Source organism: Patagioenas fasciata, chromosome 7, assembly GCF_037038585.1.
Source record: "Patagioenas fasciata isolate bPatFas1 chromosome 7, bPatFas1.hap1, whole genome shotgun sequence".
NCBI classification, from domain to species: domain Eukaryota; kingdom Metazoa; phylum Chordata; class Aves; order Columbiformes; family Columbidae; genus Patagioenas; species Patagioenas fasciata.
This window is the reverse complement of record NC_092526.1, coordinates 35,802,465-35,815,009: the sequence shown is the minus strand read 5'-3', so window position 1 is coordinate 35,815,009 and position 12,545 is coordinate 35,802,465. Positions and strand designations below refer to the sequence as shown.

General features: G+C 43.2%; 1 protein-coding gene across 16 annotated transcripts in view; it reads left to right on the top strand.

Annotated features, from left to right (window-relative positions):
• The window catches only part of HDAC4 (histone deacetylase 4), a 230,119-nt gene that overhangs the window by 117,272 nt on the left and 100,302 nt on the right, over positions 1–12,545 (top strand). Inside the window, exon 1 of one of the 16 annotated variants that reach the window (XM_071811371.1) lies at positions 11,718–12,177. The exons of the other annotated variants lie outside the window; for them this stretch is intronic. Within the exon in view, the coding sequence (XP_071667472.1) occupies positions 12,097–12,177 (81 nt within the window). The 5' untranslated portion in view covers positions 11,718–12,096. Of the gene's footprint in view, positions 1–11,717; positions 12,178–12,545 lie in introns of those variants that run through there. 16 annotated transcript variants of the gene reach the window in all.

The following is a 12,545-nucleotide window of genomic DNA, read 5'->3' as shown; positions in this document are numbered from 1 at the left end:
GTGTCACACTGATCCTCATCCACCCATCTGTGTATATCGAGAAGTCCCATGCCCCACTGCCAACTGGTGGCTTGTAAGACCTACATCTGGATTTGGAAAACTTACCTAGCCTAATTTTAGTAGAATTTAACCCAACAGGAGGGCTTTTAGACCACCTTTTTCTAATATCGCATGTTTGGGAGTCAGATGGCATTTAAACTCCTCACTTGGACGTATGTTGGCAGCATAAGATGCCAACCAAACCTTTGGACCTCGTTGTCTCTGCATGAATAGGGAGCGTGGATGCAGCGGGTGCAGGTAGGTCGGCACATGGTGAGATCTTTCAGAATCGCACGGTGTAAGTTGAGCACCGACCGGGCACTTTGTTACACGGGAAGGAGAGGAAACGTAACGCACGGCGTAAGTAGGAGGTATAGTTTAGAAGATGGCTGTTGCATAGCGAAAACGTTAGACATTATATAAATATTTCACAGTGATAGACTATTGCTATGGTAACATAAGCTTTCAGAATTGCTAATATGCTCTCTTTTCAAAGGGGGATTAGCGCTGCACATGGTAAATAGCGTTAATGTAATATTAAAAAGCAACCTCAATTCAACCTTATATAACTTTCATTTTAATACAAAATACATGTCAGAGTGGGGAAGATGGGATTAAAAGTTAATGGTGTATTATTTACAGACTTTTCAAAACAGAGATATGAGCCTGGGTTTGTAGGAACAGGTGCTGGTTTTAGACTGACAGCATCTTTGTCCCTAGTGGGTCCTCCCATGTGCTCTCTTCAGGACAAAGGTGTGGGGAGCTGTATGTGTGCAAATACATTTATACATACACTCATGTAAGCATAATAAGTGCATATGTGTATATACGTAGTTATGTATTTATAAACATGTTTCTATATGTAATGAAGTTCTTCCTCTAATGTATAAGCTTGGCTAGGTGAAAAAATAGGGATTATATAATCCTATGTGAAAAAGGATGAACTGCAAGGTGATCTCCCATAGTAGTAAGTGTGTCATTGTGCCCAGAATTGCTTTAGAAGTAAACCAGCATATTATTGAAATAAACCCCGTGATATCTCGCAAAATAAACCCAAGCCCGTACGCTAATATGTCATTATGATGCACTGTTTTGGGGGGTGGGGGGAACATGCTACTTAAGTTTGTGGTCATAAGTCAACCCACGTTTAGGTGGCTCTTACATTAAACCAACTTTCAGAACCCGGCAGCTGTGTTAAGTGCAGTGACTGTAGATGCAGGGAAGCTATTGTTTGGTCCAGAGAGCTAAAATTTGTAACTTTTGTGGACTTTGAGCTGTTCAACTCCTTTATGGCTCCTGAAAAAAGCAGGGGGGATATTAAGGCAAATAAAAGAAGTTGCATCCTGTGTAAGTGAAGCATTAGGGTTTGAACTGTGAAATTTGGAATGGAGTAGTCCCTAAGTGAAGATGAGGAGCATTTCTTGAAGGAATTCAGGCGTTTTCTTAAAGACAGGCTGCTCGGGGTGCACAGTACTTGTCCCACGTGCACATTTAGACTGAGCCATGTAGTAGATTCTTCAGCTAAAGGTGTTTAATTGCCTGAGTGTACAGTATGGTAATGAAGGTGTCACTATTCCATGACTTTTACAAACTTTTATTCTCAAGTTTCTTCCTCAGGTAAAGTCTCACTTAGGGTGAGAGAAGGCTTGGGAACTTAAACCTACCTAGATTGTTGTAAATTAAGATTATATACGATGACTAGAGTGAGCATGCAGTGCACCTTACTGCCACGCCAGGTTGGGTTCTTGGGCACCTTCAGTGTCTTCCTTGACGCCAGGTTTTTTTAATTCAGAAAGCAAACTTTTAGCAGCTATTGCAAGGTGATTGTACATCTTGCAAACTTAGTTCCTTTCCAAAAACTTGGAGCTCCTGCAGTTTGGTTAGAAATTTCTGCATCAGCACAGCCTCAAAATGTAATGAAACAAACTGAAAATTAAAACTGCAGACATCAGAGCTCTAAACTTACTCTGATGTCAAACAAAATGGGAGTTCTTTGACTTTCTCCCTGGCACTGGTTGCCTTGAAGGTGATCAGAGCCTTCGTTAATCATAATATTAAATACTACAGTTGCTTTGTAGGCTATTGCTGCCAAGCAGGAAGAATTTCTACGTCTTAATGTGTCTTGCATATCTAGTACTATCTAGAATAAATCAGTTTGGCTTTTTTCATTACTGCCTAGCATCCACCATTTTAATCAACAAGTGCAAAGCATTTGTTTGTGTACCAGAGCAGCAATTTCTGCGCTTTACCTGGTCTTATGCCTATTGCTTACAATTCCTGGATTGTAAGCATATTTTGGATATAGCAGACCAACATCTTCATATAGTTACATATGCAGAGCAAACATTGCATTGGATCCCTCTTTGTCAAGACACTCAAGTTTAAGTACCTTTGCATTCTTATGCTTATGGATGTTGAATAGTTTTGTCGACAGGAATTCAGTGGTTGAGCATCTGCTGATAAAAGTTAAAAGTATTTTTGAGGCATTTCTTAAGCAGCTCTTCTGTATTTTGGGCAGACGTATGTATAGCAGCATTACTAAGTTAAAACAAGCAGTATTTTGAAGATTTTAAAGAGCTTACTCATTTTATATGTTAAATCCTTAGCCTGGTACAAGAGGAATCAGATTTTGTTTGTTTTCTTTCTTTTATTACTGTGGTGTCAGTGTGAACAGAGGAGCTGTTCTGACTCAATGTGAATTAAGGGGGGGAATATCTCTCCCTCCCATTCCCCAAACAAGGCACTTCTATAAGAAATTTCCTAAGTTCTTCTTAAGTAAATGAAATTTGGCTTGAAAAATGCTGGCACGTCATTCTTGTTTTTCTATTCAAGTAGATAACTCTTCCCTATTGAAATCTGAAGTTTGGGCATTTTCCAGAACTTGTTTTTATTCCAGCAACCCAGTTTTAATCATCTGATCTAGTGCGAGAGGAGAAGACAACAGGATGGTCGCGATACTTCTGCCTGCATGTGCAATTTCTTCACTTGTGTCCCCACCGAACAGTCCTTGCTTTCATAGATATTGTATTTTGGAAGAAGTGGCCCCCACATAAAGGTGGCAAATTTCAAGATTGTGCAATTTGGAGAACCAGACTACAAGTTAAATAGTATTTGTGGAAGTATAGTGCACTCTGAGCTCAGCGCATGGCGGGAGCGGTATCGTCACACGCGGGGAGTAATGAGAAAACCCTGACATGTTTAGGGAAAATAAGCCAAACCTTATGAAGACTTCACACCATATGGAAATAGAGAAAACTGTCTTTCACAACTACAGCGCAGCTTTGCAGATTGCCGAGGCTTGACATCTGAAAGCGGCACGGGAAAGGGAGCGGAGCTGGTTGGAGGCAGAGGTGGTGGCTCCTCTCTCCTGTAGCCTCTTACCTTCAGCGAGATGGATTTTCCACTCAGACGTGCCTCACCAGATGTGCAATCATATTTATAACCTTCAAATCTGCCTTTCTAAACAAAAACAAGGATGGAATAAGGAGCCTGGCACCCGGGCCGTTGCTGGTGAGATGGTAGAAAGCCTCTCCACAGGTCCCTTTGCTTGACCTTTGATTGCGAAGGAATCAGCAGCGAATATTTTCCTTTGTGAGTCACTCATTCCCAGCCAAGATCAGCTGGAAGTTACCAAAAGCTTTTCTGTTTGCCTTCTGGTCAAAGGCCGGAGCGAGATGATTGAGGAGAGGCAGGATCTGTGCTTTGGCAGGACCTGGTGGGTAACGCGGTTTAATCTCTTCCGTCCCCATGCTGCCTGAGCTTGGAGGAGGACTCTTCCCAGCTCTGGCTGTTTTATAGCTAAAGCCAGAAACTTATTCAGGATGCTGACGCACATCAGCGTTAGCACATTACAGCAGACACCGGGACAGTCGTGATGGCGATGGGAGGGCAGCTGAGTCTCACATCTCCTTGTGAACCCGAAATCCTAACCTGGAGGCACGCAAAGGTGTTAGTTCTGACGTGCAATGCTATTCCTGGTTTTCCAGTCATCTGAGAAAAGAGTATTTGTGTGCATCAGTAGTAGAGGGAGTGCCAGGCTGTGCATGCAGCATATCCAGGGTGGTCGAAGAACTCACGGGTTTGCACATAAGCGGCAAAGGGAGCTTTGTAGCGATGTTCACTGAGGAGTGATTCTGGATATTTTTGTTTTTATCCACACAGTGATTTCCTATGTTAACAGTATGCTATGCTGCTTAATGGCTTTATGCCAGTAAATAAAAATACGTGGAATGTTTTCAGATATTGGCTATATATATAGTAACGTTCAGATAAAGCCCGAAGAGATGGTTTTGTTTGTTTTTGATGGTTTCAGATGATGTTTTAGTCATCAGCGTAGCTTCTAAGCCCTGATTGAGAGGTGGTCACACATCCAGGCTGTTAGCCACTCATTTGGAGATATGGGATGAGACTCTGACCATTCCTAATTTAAGTTTTGGAGGACAGAAATATTTTGGGGAATCTTCTGGACAGATTTTGCAATGCTGTAAAGACAAAGTTATTTTTTCCCTAAAGATATCTACGTGTAAGGTATGTCATGTTGATGGCTGTAGCAGGAAACTTTGCTTTCATTTGGAGCCACCTGCCCTTGGAATGGCAGGTTTGCTTGCAGGATAGCTCACTGGGCACAAATGATATTGTCCTTCAGTGTAGCCCCTGATAGTGCCTAGAGCCTCTTTTTGGTAGTGTCAGTTTCTACATAACAGGAAAAAATGTGCTTGTTTCAAATCTGCTGATGGGGTTGGTGTCATCTGCTTCTCCTTTGCAGCCATGCTGACTGACACCTTCCTCATGTCCCTGGGCTGGGGACACTGGAGGTGACACCTTGGTTCCTGCAAACCATCCCCTTCCCCCTGTGTCCTGCTCCCCGCATTGGACCCTGGAAGGACAAACTTCCATTTTACACCCCTGTGGGGATGGAGGGACTCCCTCTGCTCAGATTTGTGCCTTCATTCCTCACCGCCAGCATTATTTTCAAGACAAACTTAAAAAGCCTGGAGATACCAGGCATCCTCCTCCGTCTGTATTCTGACATGATAGGATTATTCATCTTAGAAAACTGCAGCTGGGTACAGCCGGTGGTAAAAAACCAGACGGCACATTTTGTGCCTGTTTAGTACTTGAATGCATTGTACTGTGCTCTCTTGCTATTTCTAGACGGCTTCCTGTTCTTTTTCGGTGACCTTACTTCTTTTTTCTGGTACACAGAGCAGACTCCCAAAACCTAGACCTGGATCCTGAAAAAACTTTGCTTCCGATGGAAGTAACCCTGGGGAAAGCTTTTGCAAGATCAGAGCATTTGCTCTCTTTGAAGGGTGGGGGGTGACTTTCCTTATGCTCAAAGCCAAGATCTTTTTCTGAGAAGGATGAGGACAAATCTGCACACAGAGGAGTGGGTATGTCAACAAATTCCTATAGCAGCTTGGACACCTGTAAGCCTCATCTCTTGGTTGAACAATTCATGCAGCAGGCTGGGTTAGTTTGGGCATCTTCCCGCTGAACATTGCTGGTTTCTGGACTGAAGTTGGATTGCTCAGCCAGGAAAGTTGTCTGCACTGGTTCTTACGTTAAAACTGATAAAAGGATCATGTTTCCTCTTGGCTTATGAGATGGACCACAGTTTGTCATATGGAAGGAGGAGAATGAGAACTCCAGATTTTTCCAGCTTTGAGATGCATAAATCAGCATTTGAGATACAAAAACCTCAGTCAAAAGTGAAGTCACAGATCTGCTGGTGACAGCCAGCCTTGTCCTCCTTGCCCCACTACTCAGGCTCTTTGCATTGGGGTTCGCAGCAGAATAAGGAGATTTTCTGACCCATCACTGGTGGGACATGAAATGCCTGTTGCCCCCTGAGCTCGACTGCTCCACGTGGCTTTGGTGAAACCAAGGAAGAGATGTTCACCCAGTTCATTTTCTTGGTACTTTAGTCTCCTGAAGTTGAACTTAAATTTGCCTGGGTATTCCGAAGGCTGAATGTGTGATTGAAGTGACAGAGTTCACTGGCTGACAGATACAGGATCGTTTTTGGTGGAAGCACATGCTCACGTGTTCTGTAGAGTCCAGACAGCTTTTGAAGTGGCTAAATTTGTGTTCTGCCATCCTTTATAGCATGAGTTTGTCTCCCAGTAAAATGTGCGTGGGGCACAGTGAAATACATGTATATATACTTTAAAGCTAGAAGCTGTATGGTTTCTATTCCATTTGGAGTTTGAAAATAAACAGCAGGAGAAGGAATGTTTTGCATTTCCCACCCCTAACTTTTCATCTCCAACTTGTATCTTATTTTTGAAGTAGACAAAACAGAATGGAACTAGTCAAAGAAAACATGTAGAGAATCAGGGCAGGAGTAAAGAAGTACCCAGGTGAATCCTGCTGTTACACCAGGAATATTCACCCATTAATATACACCCTCGCTGATAAATTAACATTCATAATCTTGTAATTCCTGTTGCTGTCTGTGGTCTCTTAACAAACTTTAGCTGTTGAATGGGAAAATGAAGTTGCATTTAATTACTCTGCCAAGGACTGAAGTCTGATCGCTTATGGTATGATAACATGTAATTTAGCATTAAGCATCCAAGGCTTATTTTACTTGACAGTTTCTATGGTTCGTTGATGCACAGAGATCCCTGCTCATGGTGCAAGGTGAATGGATTTGTCCTCCCCTTCAATAATAACCATGTAAAGCACAGCAGAAGCGAGTGCTTTCTCCACCTTTCGAGGGGAAAATGGCAGAAGGAACTGAAGATGCTGGATACTACAGATGGAGCTCACTGTGTTCTATAAAGGCTCTCAGATACTCTGCTTCTGGAAACAGGGTAAAAACTAGACTGGAGTGACAGCCAGGGGGGAAAAGGCACATACAAATGCATCCCAGCCCTATACCTTTGTAGATATTCAAGGCTTAGGGGGCCAAAGCTGCTGTGCAAACTTTCAGTCTTTTGGGAGAGGTGAGCAGAAATGGGATGGTGAAGAAACTGCGATACAAAATTATATATCCATATATAAGCTGCCAAACTAATAACGTTGGGATCTTTTCACCTAGAGCTGGCCATGAGGGAATGTAACCATCATTCCCTTTCCTGGAGACATTTGAGCCTCATAAACTTGAACACCAGACGTTCTCAGCAGGACATGTCTAACCAAGGTCAGTCTCTTGCCCAGGAAGCTGTCGGCTGGGAAGGATCATTTCCCTGCGTAGCAAAGAGGTGTTGGCACGGGAGCTTCTGGCTCTCATATCCCGGTATAACTGATTAATTCAGACTAGCCTCCGGTGCTCCAGGAGATATCTGAAACGCACCGCGACAGAGCCAAGAGAGCGAGTCCTGAAACGAGAGCCACAGCCTGAGACTTCAGTAAACAGGATGGGGAGAACATGAAACGAGTCTGGCCAAAGGAATGGCCAGCTTTGAGATTGCTCTAAAATAACCCAATACAACAGTTATCCCAGAAATCTGTTGACGTCTGTGCTTTGCTTCCATCCCTAGCTAATGATTTTTCCAGGGGTGATTTGATGTGTACATGTTTTGGCAAGTTCTTTCATGATCATCACTTGTGATTTTCCTTTATTTTCACGTAATCTGAGCTCCAGATCCTTGTAAATACCTGATTTAACCCACTAAAAGTGTAGAATTTTGCCAAAGACAGTGGCAGATATTTGCCTTAAAAACACTATTTGCACCGAAACCCCAGCCTGGTTGCCTGCAATATGAGAGGAGGATTACATGAAACTTCTGAAAGTATTTACTGTGTCATGCCTTAACTTGGCCTTTAACCATTGTTCCCTTGTTCAGGGAGTGCTGAGAAGATCTGCTTTGGGTTGGTTTTGTAGGTTTTTTTTTTTAGTATTGTCTAGCATTACATAGTCACTTTTGAAGTTTATACCTTTTAATCTGTTTCTTAAACCTTGTGCTGGAAGTAGGAATCACCTGCAAACACGAAGAGCAGCACAAGTGCTCAAGCTGATGTCCCACCATGCTGGAGCACCTTCTGTAGATGATCTCAGGCATAGATTGAGACACAAGTTAGGAGCTGGACACAGGAATAAACTGCCTTGGATCCCAGGAAATGTTTATCGGAAATAAGTATGTTGGATGTTGTTCACCCAGACTTGCATGCGTGATTATCTGCATAAAGTAAGGGCGAGCTGTCTGAGTACAGATAGTTTTACGCTGTCTTCCACTAATTGCAGTGAGCTATTCAAAATATGTATGATAAAAACTTAGGAGCCATAGTCAAAGCTTCAAAACTTCTCCTCCTTTTCAGATTTTAATCAGTTTTACTGCAGCATGTGAAATAAATGGCAGAAGCGCCTTTAAAGTGATGGTTGTAGGGGAAGGAAGCAGCAGAGGAGCGTGGGCAGAGAGCAGTGCCTGGCTTCAGAGGAAGAATTAAGGCAGTGTCTGCAAGGAAGGGCCCGCGTTCTCGCTACTCATTTAGCAAATTGAGAAGGGGTTGTGGGAGTCTGAATGCAACGTGCGTCCATGAAGTACGTCCTCCTTCTCTCTGGTCAATGGGATCTCTGCTGTCAACACCACGCGCTTCCCGGGAGGGCACCGGCTGCTGGGCTGAGCCTGCTGGAGGATTTTGGAGCGCTACCTTTCTACTTCTCATGTATTATAACAACTAAAGGAAACCATTTTAGCTCCACTTCGCTTAAAAAGAGGTCTGTTTGTGCAGTGGAAGCTGACAGTGTGCTCAGTGATAGGGTGTCAGTCTCTGTTCTACATTGACCTGCTCGGGAGCTGAAGACAGTTGAGGAATGTGATGGCAAAATCCACTATACCACCAAGTCCTCGTGGCTAGCTGACAGTTGATAAATACCTGGAAATGCTCTACATTCTCCTTATTGCGTGTATTAATATTAATATATGCTAAAGGGCACCCAGCAACACTTAACTACAGGTACAGTTGAACATTTGTGCAGTTTTCGTAAATAGTGGAAGCAGTGACATTAAACATATGCAAGAATCCCCATAGTTACAAATATTTCCAAATATTTATTTTGGCAAGAGCACCTAATTCAGATGTTCCTAGCTGCACTCCCTAATACAGTGTGCTTTGCTGTCACACGGCATGCACCTCAAATTGATAGTTGAATTAGTCGGAATGCAAGGGATTTCCCTTGGCACATCCCTTTGTATTTCTCAAATATTTAAATATCGTTACATTTGGGGGAATAAATACACCGCTTCAGCTGCTTGTAGTCAACACACGGGCATTGCGGAGTCAGCGTTGATTCATTTCCCAGCAAGAGAGAGCTAATGTATTATGTGGTACGTGAACACGGTCTCGCTCGATAATTAATAATCCTTATCAGAGCCACCTAAGCGTCTCTTGGTACGCCGTGAATTGCCGTTCAAGAGACGCTTATGAATTCCTAACTCAGGCATTTTCCAGAAGTGGGAGATTGCGTCCCACTCAAATGTGGCACTGAAACCTTTTGCTTTTAGGTGTCAGTAGGTTTTTGGTAGTGCTTGGTTGGTTTGTTTGTTCATTTTCATACGGAGATAAGTCAAGGGTTTTACCTTGGCCAAAGTAGTGTAGTGCATGGCATGGGAGGGGTTAAGACCACATTGCAGTTGACCACACACGGGTCTGAATGCTCCTTACCTGTTAAAATTTGCCTTTATTGCTTCAACAGAAGCAGAAACTTATATTTTTGAAGTTTCAGTTTATTTTGTGCATGGGACAGCTGTTTTGCGTGTTACCGGGTTTCCTGCTTCTCCTGATAGTCGGTGGTGGGTTCTCTTGCTGCTGATGGGTCTTTTTTCACAAAGCATTGGCAGAAAAGCCATTTTAAAATAAGAAAATTAAATTGTAAACCCCCCAAAATATAAAATCAGGGCACAGTGTAGCATCGAGCAAACTTTGAAGCTTGCAGTTTTCAAGCTAAGAAGGGCCTTTTTGCACAGAAAAGCGTGATTTAATGTGTTACTTATCTTCCCTTTGGCTCTAATACAACAAGGTGGGTAGCGGTAGCAGCAAGGACGAGCAATGAAGCCTCACCTTGGCTCAACACCCCAAATTCTTGAAACCTGGGTGTGCAGCGGGATGGCCTGAGCTGGGAAAGGCACCACTCACTGCTGCCTTTTGCTGAGCCTGCCCTGTGTATTTTCTGTCTGTGCGGTTTGTTTTCAGCCCTAAGCATGGAAAAATACTCCTGCTGTAAGGAGACATCACGGTTCAGACAGAGGACTCAAATGGGTTTTCTTCAGTCATTTTCTGAGGCTACCGCAGATACCGACAAAGTAATTTATTGTGGCTTTTCATGGGTGCGATTGGAGAGGTTGCTTCGTTATTTATTTTTATTTTTTCTACTTTGAAAAGATTTGAAAACTATATTAAGAATAGGCTTTGTGGAAACGGGGGTCAAAATCAGCAGAAACAATGCATCTCTAATGAAACTTCTATAAGCCATCCAGATACAAATTGGTCTTTTCATTTACATTTCACTACAGATGTCAATGAAAGCACAGTTCCTTCTAAAGCATCCTAATGTATGTAAACCATTGCAGGAAGCGTAGCATGCAAACTTAGGAGACTGCAGATGGAGAGAAAAGGCTCCTGATTTCATAAAAAATAACAAAACCTGTTTTAACATATTGTGCATTAAATATTGTTCATTTGCATACTTTCTATGGCTAGGTTATAAAAGCCCACCATGTGGTGGACTTGTTGGAAGTCTGAAAAGATACTCTTTCTCCAAATGGAGATGTGTTAGTGGAAGCTGCTGCTTAATTATAAACCAAAAATAACTAGTTTTTCTGTAGGGTTTTTTAATTTTACTTTATAGGTTTTTAGAGTCTGGATTTTTTTGTTGTTGTTTACATAAAATTCAATAGGATTAGGAAGGGAAACATAGGTGCGATTACCACAAATTCTACTAACTGGGGTTTGGTGTTTTACAACAATCTGCCTGCTTGGAACAGGCAGCAGCAGGGACTCCTCCATCGAGAGTTTCCAGCAGATAGCCAGGCAGATTGTAAAGTACCTCTTAGATTATTTTTTTTACATCTTTATATAGAATGGTATAATTTTATGTGTATCGTCTATAATATATCCATGGCTGAAGCGTTGGGTAATACAAATATGCAGTACCACAAACTAAAGTAAGAGATTGCTATCAAAAGCATAAATAGGAAAACGTGCAAAAGGAGAAGGAAAGATGGGTGTACGTGGGGCGGGAGTCTTGCACACAGACACGCTGCCAGGGTTTGGAGAAGGATGGGGTGAGACGCGTTCTGGGAAGGAGCAGGTTCCCTGTTTTCAGGAGCCCTGATCCCCTTCCACAGACAGGATTTGTGACCCCGGAGCCGTGGGTGGTATCTGAGCACAGCCATCTATTAAACCCAGTCGCAGAGAAGCCTCATCTATCACCTAGAGCGGTAAGGGGTTTGGCGGTTAACGTTGCCAGCTTAAAAAAATCAATCTGCTGGTTTATAAGCTGCCAACGTAAAGAATGCGGCGTAAGGTGGTGGGGGCGGCGGGGAGCCGGTGTGCTCCTGCCTTCAGGAGGTTTTCAAGGGTAATCAGAGCAGCCCGAGTAGGTGGCTTTAGCACATATCTCACTGGAGAGGGTGCAGATGAAATTCGGAGGTGGTAAATCTTAGTTTGAGCATTTTTTTTTTTTTTTAAGACAAAGTGATTTTCAACAGAACTGAAGGGAGAAACCCTGTGCCAGGACAAGCGCCGTTTTGCAAGCCCTATGGAGATCCGTGCACACGCAGCCAAGCTGCTGAAACTTGTCGTTTGTCATCTGCGTTTCCGCAGCCCAGCTTGTTTCTGTCCAGCTGTCAAGACGTGAGGTGTTCTCTGAGCACCGGCAGGTACTGCCACACGACATGGCAGATTGAACCCCCTCTGCAGTCCCTGTGAGAATCACCCCTGGACCCAAAAAGGATGTTCTGGGCTGAGGAGACCCACCCCAAATATCCCAGGAGGTTGGTGTGTCCATGCACATCTTCCAGGTACCAGGATTTGGAGACCCAAGGAGGGACTTGCACAGTGGATGGGGGCAGGAGCCTTTGGTGCTTCAAGTCTTGAACATCCCATTTGATGGAAGCTTTGCAAATCCTGACCTTATTTAGGCAGCCTCTCAGTTCTTCCTGTGAACATGTACAAGTTGAGAGGTCCAGGGTAAGTCCTTCTTTGAGAGATAGTTGGGATCTTTTTTTATAATGCATCAATTCTTTTATAATTAGGCTCAGAAATGGGTGGTGATCATGCCTACAAGAAAGCCAGTGCTTTTGCATTTAGCTTAAGGTGTGATATTTGCACAGCAGACAGGAAGTGACCAGCGTTTGATGAAGTTAAAAAGATATAGTTGTCCTAGTCCATGGGAACTGTACTATCTAGACAGAGCAAGAGAAGGACTTTTGGAGAAACCAGAGTGCAAAGTCATATAATTAAAGGCTTATGCAAAAAAGCATAGGTGCAAGGGAACTGAACTGGTCTTGCAAAACCCATGTTGATGATTGTGTATTTTACTGTGAGTGCCTGGCTTG